We start from the raw sequence: 16907 nt of genomic DNA, 5'->3' as shown, positions 1-16907 counted from the left end.
TATACATACATACACACACACACTATGTGTGTGCGAGAGAAACTTCTCTAAAGATGTGTGATGAATACTCTTCTCTCTCTATCTATCTATATATATATATATATATACACGTGTGTGATAATCATTTATGTGGTGTTCATCTTGTTTTGTGTATATGTCATACTCTTTCCTCTCGTATGTATCTCATGCTATTTATGTGTGTGTTAAACTATTCTGCATGTAAATATATATTTTTTTTTTTTTTTTACTGCGGATTGGGCATCCTGCCAAATGCTAGACATTTACTTATTTTAATTTTTGATGGATTTCGTATTCTAAATGTTATTTTTTTTTTCCTTTCCATCATTTTTATTGCTGATGATACATTTATTCTCATTTTGATCATTCCCCATTGGCAGGAGTTGATCCCACTGATCTTGAACACAACGATGCTTCATCCAGATGTCAAGGAGAGGGATAAACTTCTGAATATCCTTTTTAATCTCATCAAGAAACCTGATGATGAACAAAGGTAAGACAGGATTGGTCCCCAAATTACTTGAATTATCAATCCTCATCTCAAAAAGTTCAGAAACTATTGTCTCTTGTAAATTGTTACATAGCTGAACAGCATCATTTGAAATCACATTCAAATCCGGCAGTGGTCAGATTCAATGAAAGTGCTGAAATTTATTTGTACTTTTTCGTTATTTTATTAAGTATTTTAAGATATGGCTGGTTGGGTTGAAGACATTTCGCTTTTATATTACTGCATATCAACAGCCCAACAAAGCTACTCAACTCTCTAATGTTTCTGTTGAACTTTGGAATCGGCACAGAATTGCGATCAGAACCGTTTATTCAATCTATGGGGTTAGCATGCTCTCATTTCATCAGCCATGACTTGGTAGAATTCCTGAATAATTAGCAATTGTATTTTAAGCATTGTCCACACCAAGGATTAAACCTTCAACTTCTAGAATAGTGTACAGATTTACAATGCCTCCCCACAGGACAGAGTTAGACACCAGGGTCATTTTTTAACATGGAGAAAAGGTACAAAAATAAAAATTATTTCAGTCGTGAAGGACTGCTCCTCCACCGAAAGAGAACAAGAAAAACTGAAGTATACCAAGCAGTTTATTCAGTATGCCAACAGTAGTCAGAAGAATCCAAATAATATGAATTCATGGATCAATTCAAATATACAGACATGAAAGAAGTAAATAGACACCCAACAAAAATAAGTCAACCATGTTTGTTGGAAACATAGACTGTCATTTTCTGTTGTGTTTAACTCATGCATTGGATTTCTGCACTGGCTATACATGGTCAGAGACGTGGTCAAGATAAAATGCATCTTTCTCGAGATCTTTTTGTAAGGGATCGAAATACCTTTGTTTGGGTCATCATCTCAAATGTTTCCCAGAGGTCGCTATCACGAATCTAATTTTCACAATGGTGTCGTTGTTTGTGTGCTTTACATGTTTGCCCTCATCTCATACTATTTGAATAATTTGAACTGCTGTTCTCATTTGGTATGTTATTTTCATGACGTTTTGGAAGATGTAACCTTTGACTTTCTGCAAGAACCTGTGGCATAGTGGATAAAGTACTAGGTAAAATTCAGTTGTAAGTTACACTCTTCTGGAGGTTGAAAGTTCAATCCTTAGTGCGGGTGACATTCAAAATACAAAGACTTCCAGTTCATGGCTGATTAAACGAGTATGTTACTTACATTGATTAAATAAAGGGTTCCATTCAAAATTTTGTGCAGATATCTGAGCTTTCAAAAGTACATGATAATAACACTCAAGATAAGAGAAGTAGTCTGAATAATCCAAATAATATTAACCATCAATCCTCGTCTGAAAAATTCAGAAACATTTCCCCTAATTGGTTTGAGATCGGTGTGAATTCAGACATGATTGAGTCTGGTTGGACAAGAAAGCCAACATCTTTGTTTACATGACTTTCTTTATTAAAGAACTTGATTCATCTACTATTTCTAGCAAAGGTTTGATCAGAATAAAGTTTGTGTCTTCAGATTTTATTGTAGCATATCTGATTACCTTTGTTTTGGTCATCCTCTTGACCTTTGTCCAGAGATCTCCATCTTGAATCTGACTTCAAAAATATTTTAGAAGAGTAAAAATTATTTTTGAACTGGTAATGAATAGTGAAAAAATTTTACGTTCTTGTCCAGAATTCTCTCTGTATTAAAAAAAACGAAGATGAAGGAAAACCTCCATGATGTACATACTTGGGATGGAAAGAAAATGTTATGTTCCAAAAATCATGTAAAATCAAGTAGTTTTATTTTTATGAAGAAAACCTTTTTTGAAAGTATTTGATAGGAATTTATAGGCATTATAGCATAAATCTTGCAAGTTTGAATTATTGAGTTATTTCCTCCTTTCATTATTTTATAGTGTTTTCCAAATGGCAGACAAGACGACCGCTTTGCAGTTACTCATAAAATTTTATTTTCTTATTTAAAAATAAAACCAGTTAATTTCTATAATTTTTGGTATATGATATTTTCGTTTCATCAAGGCTACATAAATCATAAAGATGTTTTTAAAATTTTAGCTTTTTAATATTGGGGAAATTCTGGACAAGAACCAAATTTAATAAAAAAAATAAATAAATAAAAATATTTTTAGTTTCCAGTCATTTTGTTCTTGTTTTCCATTTTAATTTCAATCATTATTTTACTGGTCAATCAGAACAGAAAACGATTTCAACCTAATAATATGGCGTCAAACAAGAGTTATAAGTTCATATTGAAATACACAATGTAAATCAGTATTAAAAATGCATTTTTTAATTTTTTTTTTTATTACAGACAAATGATATTACGAGGATGCGTTGCTTTTGCTAAACATGTTGGTCCCACAAGGTTAGAAAGTGAACTTTTGCCTCAGTGCTGGGAACAGGTTTGTAGTTTTATTTGCAGATTTATTTAATTAATAACTGGTTTGTGTATTATTTTTATTTTTATAGTCACTAGCAATCTGGTTAAAATATTTATACATTTTCTGAAGGTTTTGAGGGAAAAATAAAATTCATTGAGAAGTAGACATATGAGATGCCTTTTTTTTTGTACAGGCATTTAAAAAATTGTTGTAGACTCTTGAAAATTCAGTATGCTATTGCTATACATCTTATGAGATAACTGAGTTGAGGTTCAAATGAACAGCTGCAGCAGAAATCGGATTACACCCTACTAAAACCTTTAATTAATAATATTCGGGTCTATGTATTTTTATTTTTATAGTCATTAGCAATCTGGTTTAAATATTTGTGTATTTTAGAAGGTTGGGGGGTGAGGGGAATAAAATTCATTAAGTGGACATATATGGTTTAGATTGACAGTAAAACTGAAATGTAGGGTTTCCTCCCCCCCAATTGCCACCCATAGTAGACACATCTGGATATGATGTGCAAAACTGTCAAGAACTGACACACTCCTCTTTTGGCACTGCCCTGATTTTGATTGTGATGGCACTCTTCAGTTCAAGAATAGCCTAAGGATTGTTTTCATAGATATCATCTTTGAAATAACCCCATGGATAAAAAAAATTAGAGGTTGAGGTAAAATCTGTTCAGCTCTTCTTGATGAGACGATCACCAAAGTATCCCCCTACATATCATTAAACAATGATAAAACAAAGATTGTTTTATATCCATGACTAAAACTTGAACTTTATTTATACCAAATAATATTCTATGTTATACTCCTATTGTCACTGTTGGTTTAGTATGATTAAACTGGGCTAATATAAAGGAGAAATGGAGAAAAATATTTTGGGTGGGGTGTAGTGGGACTAGGTGTATCTTTAATAGCATGATTTTCATGAATAAATCCTTGCATGGCATTAACTAATTCAAGCATACAAATTGATTAGTGTTTCACTGAAATGTTTAATAATAAATTTTCTTGGTTTAAAATGCGTTTAGCAGATAACTAAAAAGATATGCATCTATATAAAAGTGAGAATGGGTGCTAAGGAGTCAAAATTGAAAAACTGGTATGTGAATAGCATGGATTTCTATCTATTTGTCAACTGTTTCACGGATGTGTATTCGTGAATGATTCACATTACAGATTTATGTTAAGGATAAGTAGATTGGAAAACCCTTTTTAAATATTTTATCAAGCTGGCATAATGGTTATCATACTTGACTCACTGTCTTTAGGTTTTGGTTTTGATCTCAGCTCGAGTATATATATATTTTTTTCTTTCTTTTAAGTGAACTGTTTAGAAAAAAACAATACTCACATGCACATGTCTCAGTTTTTTTACTTTATTTTTTAAAGCAATTTAATGTTACGTTCAATGCCGGGCAATGCTGGATACATCTTTTAGTATGCTATGTTTGTACTGATGAGTCATCAACAAACTAAGTCTTTTTTATATGTGCATGCATAGTTTTTGTATGCAGCCTTTTATTTCTCTTCATCGTCGCCACATTTCATGAGTGGTCATCATTGTCTCGTCTAGTGGTTGGCAGTTGTTTGTTTAACTAAGATGAATAAAACTTCTCATGCAGGAAAGACACAAAGAGACTTTTGCCGAGGTTTCTTCAAGGTTTTATTGGAGAGACTGGACTTAATGGAGGGAGAAACTAAAGTTATCTTTTCTAGTTATTATTAGTGATATGTAGACGGACAGACAAAAAAAAAGGAAGGAATGAAAAAAAAAGTAATAATGAAAAAAAAAAAAAAGAAGACGCAAAGAAATACATGCAACAAATGCCTCCAAGGATTCTCATACAGCCATCTTCAAGGATTCTTGTCACCATTCCTCCACGTTCTCCTCGCAGCCCCCTTTTATGCAACTCGGCAGTGAGATTTTGCACACGAGCCGCGAGACTTTTTGTCACTTTGTGAGACTGCCCAGTTATAAAAGCTGTGGGCGTCACCATCTTGATTCTTTCCTCTATTTCCCTGACAGCTTGACTACACATAATGCATACACGGATGCTTTAATGGTAACCCACAATTTTCACTGCACAGACATCGTTAACATTGAGCTGAGATTATTCATTTGATGCATCTCATTCGCATGCTTTTAAACTGGTTTTCTCCTCATATCATTTAACTGTTTTGTGTACAGTGTTTGACCTCTTTCTTCTGCCTTGTCACCGACTTCCTGTTCAACCCTGAGAATTGTTCTATTTTAAAGATCTGGATAATCCTGACATGCACTAAATGTGACCCTCTTTAAAATTCACACTAGCTAACTTGATCGCTATTTACTAGCATAGAGTCTCTACTATGTAATACATACACATATATCCTATGCATGATATTATTGAAGATTTTTTTTTTTTTTTTTTCAGATCAGTCATAAATATTCAGAGCGGCGCCTTCTAGTAGCAGAAGCCTGTGGTGCTCTAGCGTCTTATCTACCTGTAAGTTATAATAATTATCTTAAGAACCAAAAAATAAAATAAAAACAATAGCACAATAAAAAGCAAATTGCAATTTAATTTTTATCTAATATTAGCATTTTTCTGTGACACAGATTCATCTTGAAAAAGTTTGAAGACATTTTTTAGATGGAATATTGATATCTCCATACATCTCTTTGTGTTGATTTTTTTTTTTTGTTCTATATATATATATATATATATATATATATATATATATATCTTTATTTTAATTTTGCCTATATATTTTATTTTCAACCTCTTAGGATATCTCTCTTACACATACATAGGCACACACACACACACATAAAAAATGCGGATGGAAATAAGTATCTTTTTCTTGTATATAAATTGATTATATAATGTTATAAATTAAATTAAAAAATAAATATTTTAAGTTAAAAATTTATATTTTTTACTAGAATATCTTGTTCTTTTCTTTTTAAGTTTTAACAACCAGTCCTTTACTTTTCCATGTTTAAGCTTAACCATATTACTTTTCATGCTTGCATTTTTCTGTATAATCCGTGATTTTTCCAGGTTTCCAATAACTTCACTTGTTCTTTGTTTAATTTCAGTCTTATTTTTTTTTGCCTCCATAAACACATATGTAATAACAATGTACGGCACTCGTCTGCTTTCAATAAAATATCCCCAATTATGTCCTTTTCATGCTTTCATTCTGTCTGCTTCACGATTTACTTCTCTTTTTGCAACAGTAGTTGCTGAAGTGACGATGTTGCTATGGAAACCAGTCATAGAAAGCGTCGCTCACGGCCTTACATATTTTTACGATTTTAAACATCAGAAAATTCATCATAACTTTGTTTTACTGAACGAAAATTGAACATTTTTAGTTCACAATATAGCTGAGAAAGTGATCTATACACTGTAATATTTGTTTGAAATTTGGTCGAAAAATGAGTGAGCGGTGAAACTTTAAAGCAGTTCTAAATAACTACCGTGTTTGAATGATTATATATATATATATATATATATATATATATATATATATATGCAAAATTCAAAATTTAACAGTTTAAAGACCAAAAAAGTGCAGAATTTTTTCCAAAAATTAACATTTATTTATTAAAATTAAATTTGACATTTTGATTCATAACAGAATCTTCAACAGGAAATACAGGTTTTTCTTTTTTCTTTTTTATTACTAAGCAAATATACGTTTTTGTTTTTATTGCTTAACAAATATATGCTCGACATTTGAATCTTACACTTCACTAATATCAGAAGGAAAATGTGCCAAGCTTTACCACCATAGTACCTGAAAATAAAAGAAAAGAAAAAGAAAAACTATATTTCCTCACAAAGATTCTGTTATGAATCGAAATATCGAATTTAATTTTAATAAATAAATGTGTTTATTTATTGAAAAAATTCTGCACTTGTTTTGGTCTTCAGACCGTTAAATTTTGAATTTTGCATTCCATATCAACAGTGCTTATAAATAGTAGACTTTTTATTACTTATATATTCTGTATACGAAGAATTTAATATTCTTTAGTTGGGCTTTCAAGTCAAAACCAAAATTCATTGCAAAAACATGTATGCACATATGCAGTCAATAATGTTAGTATAAATAAACATACTATTAACAAACTCTGTTCATTCATCGAGCAGTTTGTGATAAACACAGAAGTTTCAGTGGATTTACATCTAGGAGACTAAAACTATACAACTATTATATATATGAGTGTTGGAATGATTAATTAGAATCAAGAATCAGAAAAGTCGAAACTTTTGGAGGAATTGGAAAATTTTTGCCTATTTTCTGATGCCAAAAAACGATTCTTTTAATTGATTTTGTATAAAGTAAAATCTATTTCCGCTAATAGTAACGATATAAAATAATGAAAATCTATTGATTTTAAACAACCAGTAAAATTAAAATCGATAGATCATCCCTCACAAATGTATCTTTACGTTTGAGAAAATATCTGCACATTTAACGTGTGGTTTTACCATAAATAACAACTTTATAGTTAAATATTTAGAGATTTAGAAAGAATTAGAATCAAGGAATTTAGTACAGAATCGGTAATTGTATTGGAATCAGGTAAATTATTGGAATTGTCACATCACTAATAAATAAATTTAAATAAACAAATATTTGTAAGTGTATCTTGAGTAGTTACTGAACTTTAGTTGGATTCGCATGCAGACAGGCAGAAATACGACTTATACCTTTATATATTTACCTTTTACCTATATAATTTAATCAGAAATAAATGTTGAATTTTTTAAAATTTATTTAAAAATGGATGATTTCTGAGTTTGTGATTTTCTTTGATTCAACAGAATGAAATCCGCAGTTCTCTTGTGTTGTCCATGTTGCAACAGATGCTGAATGAGGATAAAGAAGATGCTGTACGGGAAGCTGTGGTCAAAAGCTTAGGCATCCTTTTCAGTTTTATCTGCGATAATGATAAATATTCCCAAGTGAGTCATTATTCTTATTTAAAAATATTTTTTTTTATCTACCAGAAGTTTGATGTTGCAATCTTTTAAAAATTTCACAATTTTTGGTCTCCCAATAAAGGAGGATTAAACCTAATAATTCACTCCTGTTCATCTGTTTGCACTTTTCTCAATAACCAGGCCTTGGAATTTTTAGAAATTTTCTCAAACATTAGTCATAGTGAAAATAAATTTTTGCCAAAATAGATTTACCGAGATAACTCTGGCCTCCGCCCCATGGGCCATTAATAGGGGTAAAATTGCTCCCAAATCATGCATTCATTCGCATTTTGTCTCAATAATCACACTTTTGATGTTTTTTTTTACTTTTGCACAAACATTAGTCATGGTGAAAGTAAATTTTTCACTTGTGAAGAGGGACCTTGCATGCTCGACTTGTTTTGGGGGTATACCAGTAAACCACATTTTTAAGAGCCAATTTTTCAACCCAAACGAAAATGCTCACATCCAGAAACACGACTCATGCGAAAAAAAAAAAATAGAAGCCTTTATTTGGATAAGCTTCATGCATTCCAGTTCTGAGATGTAAACAATGATATGGTCAGAAACTATTTCATTGACAATTTGCAATAGAAACTACTCACAAAAGCAGCTACACATTTATTTTGCATATAAGAAATTTTCAGAAAATAATTACCTCCCTTGTTAAGGCGAACTCTCCAGTTTCTTTTATTTTCCACAGAACTGAATTTTTGCAAATTATCTTTAAAAACTTTTTTTTTTATTAATAATTAATTTTCTACTTATGATTTTTCTGTAATTTTTGAATATGTTCATTGTAGAAAGAAAAAGATGTAAAAAAACTTTTTTTTTTTACGTAGCATTAATTTGCATATGGGGAGAATAGCTGCTTTAAGACGAGAGAACAAAGAGTAGGGTTTTGACAGCTCGGAGAAAACATTGAAGCTGACATTTGTTGGTGTGAATTCTGGTGTTAGTGAAGAAATTTGAATGATTTTCCATTTATTATTTTACATACTTTTTGGTGCTTCTTCATTATAAGAGCGAAATTCGAAAATTGAAATATTGAATTTCAAGTAAAACTAATGGGATCGATTTAATTGTCATGTCTCGGTAATGAACATATCCAAAAATTAGGAAAAATGATAGGGTAGAAAATTAATAGTGAAAAATTCAGTTTTGGCTAAAAAAAAAAAAAGAAATTGGAGAGTTCGACTCCTAACAAAAGTAGGTAATTATTTTCTGAAAATTGAAAATCTTAGGCCAATTTAGCAAAACTCAATTTGGCATTTCGACATATTTCTCGAGGCATTTCATTGTTGAATTACTTCCACTGTTTTCTAGATGGTGATAGCTGATTTGGTGTCTCTGACGAAACATCTTTCAACTAATATTTTAACTGAAGAAATTTATCACATTCTTAGACGGACTATTATTATTATTATTGGTAGTATTTGTATTATTATTATTATTATAAGAAGTTTGACGGAAGAATGATATTTTTCTGTAAAAAAAATGTTTACTTTTAAGACTGTTTCACATAAAGTTGACAGTTACAAGAAATAAATATTACATATTAAATGAAAATAAGAATTGTTCACTTTGTTCCACTTATTTTCATATAAAATGTTAATAGAAAATAGATGTTAGTAATACAAATACTACTACTAATAATAATATTAAAAGTAATAAAACATTTTTGCAAAAAAGTATCATTCTTAAGCAAAAACATTTAATACTTATAATCATTCTTATACCAAACTACTTATAATAATACAAATACTACTACTACTTTTAATAATAATAATTCTTTTAAGAATGTAATGAATTCCTTCAGTAAAGAATATCTGTTGGAAGATGTTTCGTTGGGGATGCCAAATCAGCTATCACCATCGAGAAAACGGCGGAAGTAATACAGCAATGGAATGCCTCGAGAAATATGTCGAAATGCCAAATTGAGTTTTGCTAAATTGGCCTAAAACAGCGGAAGTAATGCAAGAATGAAATATGCCGCCAGAAATATGCCAGAATGCCCTCAATTTTTGGTAATTGTATTCGAAAACTGTTTTTAATAATTAATTATCTACCATATTTTTCATAATTTTTGGATATGTTCATTACTGCGATATGACAAATAGATTACTTTTACTTGAAATTTAGTATTTTGAATTTTGCTATTATAATGAAGAAGCACCATTTTTTTTTTTTTAATCAGAAAAGATCACATAGTTTTAATCAACAGTTCAGTGCCTATATATATATATATATATATATATATAATGAACAAATGATTAATAAAACATGTTAAAAAACATCTTGAAAAAGAGTTAAAAACATATTTAATTTTAAAAAAGAAGCACAAGATAAGTGGATAGTCCTTAATCCGCGGAGTTTCGAAGAAATACTCTCCTTCTCATCCGAGGGCAGGAATTAGCAAAATGCGGGATCGGATTTTGCATATAAAAGTATTTAATGAAACTACAAGTAAGTCACAGATCTTACTTGGTTAAAAAAAAGGGTGAGGTAAGGGGAATAGGAGGTAAAAGAAAAATGATAAAAAGATTTCACATGAATGGATAGTCCGGTGAAGGGTAAAAAATCCAAGAATGGTAAAATCCAAAACGGTCGAATTAAAAATTTCCAATCCAATGGGTAAATTCCAAATGGTCCAAAATGATCCAAAAGCAGAGTTCCTTGGAAAAAATCGCAAATGGAATGAATTCCAAATCATTAAAAAAAAAAGCACTAGAGAGAATATTTAAAACACGTCTGTCAAGGCTGGAGGAATCAAGTAAATTAAGGTTTAAAAAAAAAACAAAAAAAAATGAAAAGCGGTGAAAGTTTAAATTTGAAAAGCAAGGTCAAACTGACCCAGACAAAAAGCGCAAAAGTTAGCGTTAATAATTAGGTCAACTTAGATATGCACGTGAAAGTCCCAGAATTAAATTAAGAAACACGGGTCAGAAGAACAAATAAATGGCTAAGTTTATGAAATGGAGCGTCTATTATATATAAAAAAAAAAAAAAAATGAAAGTAAATAAATTAAAAATAGAAAATTAAAAAGTTTAAAAAAAAAACAAAAAAAAAACATATATACATATATACACACACACACACACACATACATATATATATATGATGATTGCAACGTCTTGTCAGACGAGTGCCACTCCCTCAGACATTTAAAATCCATGAGCCCAAATGCCTGAGGGAGTATCTATACAAAGATGATGTTACAGAGTCTTAGCTTTGTACGACAGCTAAGTCTCTCTCTTGGTTCAAAATGTTGAGATCCAGCAACAAGCAAGAGCAAGATAGCCAGCAACAAATTAAACTGCAGACCAGCTTAATGCGGGTACTGGTCTCCCGCTTTATGGTTTTTTAAATCAGAGATTTGCTTCTCCTAGAAAGGTTGCCTTCACCACGGCTTACGGGAGCCCTCTCCACCCCAATACACATATACACACACACACAAATATACACGGTGCTAGTTGGCCGTTGACCCAGAAAAAGAGTTCATTCGCCCTTTGGCACATTATCTACTGGATCATTTTTTTGTAATTTATACTCATTTCCCCATGGCACACAAGTATAAAATGTTGCAATGTTTTTGACATAATAAAAGGGTATAATCATCAAAAGTTGGAGTGTTCTACTTGTAGATACTGGCGATAGGAACTGACAAATCAAATAGAGCCATGTTCTGCTAGCAACCAATCAGAAATCAGAATTGCTATATAAAAATATTGAATCTTTTAGCATTTCAGCACACATTTTTTGTTTTTATGTCAACATGAGAAAGATCTTTTGCTCTTTTCCTGCAAAATTATAAAGCCCGAGACTTGTACAGAACAACTACCTACTGAAAACTCTTCTGAAATTAAACATGACTTACAATTCTAGAATTTTCATTTAAAAAGCATTGGTTTAAAAGATCATCAAGCACCACAGTTTCACCCTTATCTATTGAATGTCAAATATGTGAACTAGTTTTAATTAATTTTCTTTTTTTTTTTTTTTATAATATACTAACAAGGCTACCCGGCATTTCCTAGAGCAAAAGTGTAACATTTCTATTAAAACTTCTATCTATCTGTCTCTTTATCTTTCTCTGTTTCCTCTTTCCCTGATTTTTCCTAATCTCTCTTTAATCCTCTTTTTTTCTTTCCAATCAATTCCTCTCTGGACATACACACAAACAACTTGTTTTTATAGATTCCTTTAGGAAGGAGTTGACATAAGGGAATTAACTCTTTGATAAAAAAACATTAGTTACTTCCCTTTTAAGTAGTACATAGTCTGTTTTGAAAATCGATACCCCTCTCACCTCCTAGCGAAATCTATACCAATTTAGGGTTAAAGAATGGATAAGTTTTTCTAAATCCTAGATATTATTCATCCGGGGCAATGCTGATCAAGAAAATACTAACTTCTAGGTTATTTGTTTTGTAGCTTTTGACATTTAGCCGCATATACAAACATACATGCAAACAACTTCCCTTTATATTATAGATTAGGTGTTATTGAAGGAATTCAAAGACAAGTCAAATGAATACATATCTGTTAGGGGTTAGGGATCATAAGAAAAAGCAATTTGATTGGGATTTGTAGTGAATAATGGGAGCAAAGACAGAAGAAACCGAACACAAGGTAAATGTGCAACAAAAATTCTCTAAAGTTAATTCAACTGGCAGCCATCCAACTCTCACCACCTTTTATAATGAATAGACTACCCACCAGAGAACGGGTAAAATTAATTCCTATGACAGAACACTTTTGTGCCACTTTTATGACCCCTGTACAAAGATTAAAATCACAATATAATGAAGCTGAACCTTATGCCTAGAATCATTCTTCTAATTTTTATCAAAATTCTTCACATGATTGTGATTCTAAAAATGTCTAAAATTTAAGTTCTTTGGTAAGTTGCAAGTTTTTTCTATTCAGATTTATTTCTAACCATGACCTTTCAAGGAAAACTGAGATACAACTGCATCATACCACAGGTGCTATACTCTCACTGAGCCAGGAGAGTACTGAGGGAAGGGGGAAGGAAAAGAAATAAGTTGCTACCTAGGCATTTAAGCAAAATTAGGTTGGCAAAACACCCCATGGAACTAACACAAGGTTAAACGATTAATATTATCAAAAATATACTTGCAATTAACAGTATTCTCTTTTTATATTAACTGTTTAAACATTTTTTTGATAACAGCGATATCTGAAATTCTTTTTCTTTTTTTTTTCCAGGGTTATGAGTTGCTTAAGACCTCATTGAACGACCCTGCAGAGAAGGTGTGCACATCAGCCCGTCAAGTGTTCCTGCCCTCGTTTGCCCTGTGGGCAGTAGAGCTACACAAACTGGAGCACAATCTTCTGCATTCCATCTTAGGAGACCTTGAGGACCTAGTTAAGGCACTTCCTTGTTTTATGTGTTCTGCTTCAAGCTTAGCGATCAAGGTTCAAGTTCCACACTCAGCTCCGGTTAAAAAGCATATTCATTTCATTAGAATGTTCCAGACTGATATTTTCATTTTTTAGCTTCTTGCTTTTCTTTTAATTTTAACTAACTCCCCCACAAAATCCAACTTTTTAGTTTTACTTTATTCATATATTTGAGTTTCCTTTGCACCTCTTCAGATATGCACGTCATTCGTTGTAATACTTGTTATTGTAATCAGTCAATCAGTTTCTACATTTTTGAGATGAGAATTGATTATTTTATTATTTGGATTGCTGTTCTCATCTTGAGTGTTATTTGCATATCATTTTGGCTGATGTAACCATCAATCTTCAAGTTATCTTGTTAAACTATGGAATCTTTCTCTTGAACTCTGGAGTCTATTGAATTTCAGAACCCTTTATTTAATCAAAAATGGAAAATAATTCAATTATTTAAAATAAGTTATTTCTCCTTAATTTCTAATCTTTCTGCACATATTAGAGCTAAAATTTGCACTTGAATAATTGAAATGAGTGTAGATTTGTCACTCCAGTCTTGTGGTCAGTTGATAGGAACAGGTTTAGCATGTCACTAAAACACCACACTTTTCCAACATATTTTCTTTTAGTATCAGAATAACCTTTCCTCCATTGTAAGAAAAATATATTTGAATCGATCAGTCAAAGAATACTTTTCTGATTCTACTGACTCGTTTCCTTTAACCATTCTCGTCACATGTAGCTTTCGGCATTTTCTCCTTTAAAAGTTGCTCTATGAAGGTGTAATGATGTCTTTCAATAAATATTTTACTGTGTAATGGATTCCATCTAACTTAGTTTTCCAGGAACAACAAGCAACCCAAAAACTGTTCTCTCTCAGATAGACTGAGATAGAAAAAATATGTCATATACAGAGTGAGCCAAAAGTAGATGGACATCATTTTAAATAGGTTTGCGTATCAGTTATATTAACGCAATTCTGTATAATAATAACTATAACCCTAATCCTAACCTGTCCACTTACTTTTGCCTTACCCTGTATATAGCCAGTGGCATTAATCCTAGCCAGGTTGAACCAGCTTCCCCTAAAGGTGGAAGTGTGTAGGGAATATCAAATTCACAAGCGATCCCCAGTTGCATGTATATCCTGATTAGTGGGAGATAGCAATATTTGCTGGGAGGTGTTGCAGTAGTCCTATCCCAGCGTGGTTAATTACCTGAAGAACGCCAGATTGATAGAAACGTGATGAAACAACAACAACTATGAAGATGAGGATAACCGTTTGCAAAAAAGAATGAATACAGAAATAATGAAGCCTCATCTCAAATGATTAAAAAAAAAATATTTTGGTAGTTTCAGTTCTATTGGATTTGTTTATCGATATTATTATCAATGTCATTGTTATTATTTATTTACTAACTGGTAGTTTTCACATTATTGATTGTTCACTGACAAAAACAAATCATGCTCCCTGGAATCTGAGTGACTAAGTCTCCCCAGAAGTCCTACACTATCCACTTTTTTCAGTTGATTACAAATTGCTTTGCTGTCTCAGAACAGGATGAATGTATTGAAATTTTGGTACTATTTAGTAATTAATATATTTATTAATTAATATCTAATAATTATGCTTAAAATTTTAACAAAATTTGAGGTACATGTATTTTCAAATCCAGACCACATGGCTGCATAAAGCTAAAGCTAAATATAGCCCACATTATTCACTGTTATGCCTAGCAGCTATTCCAAAATTCATAATGATTGATTAATTAGCTTCTGAGTTCACCCCAATCCAAACATCAACATTCACAAACACTTAACTTTATATATAATAAAAAATAAATAAAATTGTAAAAGAAGATTTTTTTTTTTTTTTTTTTTTTAATAGATTTTGCGCAGTTATTAAGTTGCACTAACACAATTGTTATTTATTTTTTTTCATAAAACTTATTTCTTTAAAAAACTTATTCACAGGTAAGTAACTGTCAGTCTGGAAACGTATGAAGAATGTGTTTTTATATTAAAATAATCTTTAAAAATAAAAAAAAAGTATAAATAACTAAAATCAGTCGATGCATATTTTTCTTGTTAATTAAGCAATTTTTCGGAATTACCAGACGATGATGATCCATTGAGTTAATGTTGATAAAATAAAATAGAAAGAAAAGCAAATGGTTGGACAGGTTCAACATTAATGTTTTAAGAGGAGCTGCTAGAAAGAACTTATCCTGCCTTGACAGAGTTCAAAATAGACTTCATAGCTTTGTAAGGGATGCCCTTTTCTCTTTCCTGCAACCTCTTTCTCAGAGAAGAGACGTTGTGAGCCTGTCTCTGCTTTATCGTTATTTTCATGGCAAGTGCTCGTCTGAGCTCCAATCTATGGTCCTCCACTCGCCAAATTTTCATGAGAAACACTTGTCTAGCTGAAACCACTGTTAATAATTTCCCCCATTCTTTATATCTGTGCCTAAACCTAAATGTAGATTCCATGAACAAAGCTTCTTTCTCAGGACTACACACCTGTGGAACTGTTTTCCGTTGTCTGCTTTCCAGCTGACTACAATATGGTCGTCAAGTCCAATGGAAACAAGTTCTTGATGAGCTGTTCCCCTTAATAATCCAATTTACCAAATTTATAGTAAAAACGATTACTATGATAATGTCTCATTGACTACTATATGCTCTTTAACCCTTATCCTCGAGTGGCCTCTGAACCTTGATAAGTGGTGGCTCCTATGTAAAAAAACAAAAAATAAAACAAAACTGTAACCAAATCAATAGAGAAAATCTTGCCCAGATTGATAAAAGAAATAGAAAATAATTGGTTCAAGAGTTTGGGTTAAATTTCAGTAATTTCTTGTAATTTTTGCTTCCTTTATTTTGTCCTTCAGACCTTACATTCCAATAGCAATGTTTCTGACAAAGGTGGAAGAATTGCTGTCTTCTGAGTCAGATTGGATCCATCTAACATTTATTGTTAATTAGATTTTGACCGTGAAATTATATTTTTAAGCTTCTTACATTAAGTGGCTTAATGCCTTGATTGGAGTGATTTTCCATAAAAAATACCTAATAAAACAAAAAACTTAATTAAATCAATAATGTGTGTTTTGGCTAGATGTTGCGATACATTAAATTTTTTTGTCATGTCCAATGAAAAGCTTTTCCAAAGTGTATCTCTACTTTGTCATTTATATATATATATAAAAAAAGAATTAACAACTTTTTATACAATTTTATTTTAAACAAATACGCATCTTCTGATGGTTTTTCCTTGTCTTAAATCTATTTCTGATCAGTTCATTCAAATAAATATTTTGACCATTTATCATGTTTTGACTATTGTAATGTTTTGTATTTTTTACAAAGTGTAGATTTGGCAGCTCAATTCTGCTGGCAGTTAGAAAGAACAAGTTTAGCATGAACCTGTATCTGACATTATTTAAACATTGATGTTGGAAACATCTGCAAAACATAGAACATATATTTTCAAAGCAAATTGATCTTAGTATAATATTGAGGTCAAACTTGTGGATTTTGTTTGATCAAATTTGTTATATGTACATGTTGTCATAAAGAGATGTACAT

The 16907-nt window shown here is 31.3% G+C and overlaps 1 protein-coding gene across 7 annotated transcripts in view; it reads left to right on the top strand.

The window, feature by feature from the left end:
* The window catches only part of LOC145284444 (RAB11-binding protein RELCH homolog), a 2006047-nt gene that overhangs the window by 115507 nt on the left and 1873633 nt on the right, over positions 1 to 16907 (top strand). For 6 of the 7 annotated variants that reach the window (XM_080133263.1, XM_080133261.1, XM_080133259.1 and 3 more), the window contains 5 exons: positions 399 to 511; positions 2828 to 2918; positions 5329 to 5400; positions 7735 to 7875; positions 13127 to 13291. In XM_080133263.1, the coding sequence (XP_079989389.1) occupies positions 399 to 511; positions 2828 to 2918; positions 5329 to 5400; positions 7735 to 7875; positions 13127 to 13291 (582 nt within the window). The remainder of the gene's footprint in view (positions 1 to 398; positions 512 to 2827; positions 2919 to 5328; positions 5401 to 7734; positions 7876 to 13126; positions 13292 to 16907) is intronic. The other variant, XM_080133262.1, reaches the window with a different exon arrangement.

Source organism: Euprymna scolopes, chromosome 9, assembly GCF_053919585.1.
Source record: "Euprymna scolopes isolate OS-2025 chromosome 9, ASM5391958v1, whole genome shotgun sequence".
Lineage (NCBI taxonomy): Eukaryota > Metazoa > Mollusca > Cephalopoda > Sepiida > Sepiolidae > Euprymna > Euprymna scolopes.
This window is presented reverse-complemented; position numbering and strand designations above follow the sequence as displayed.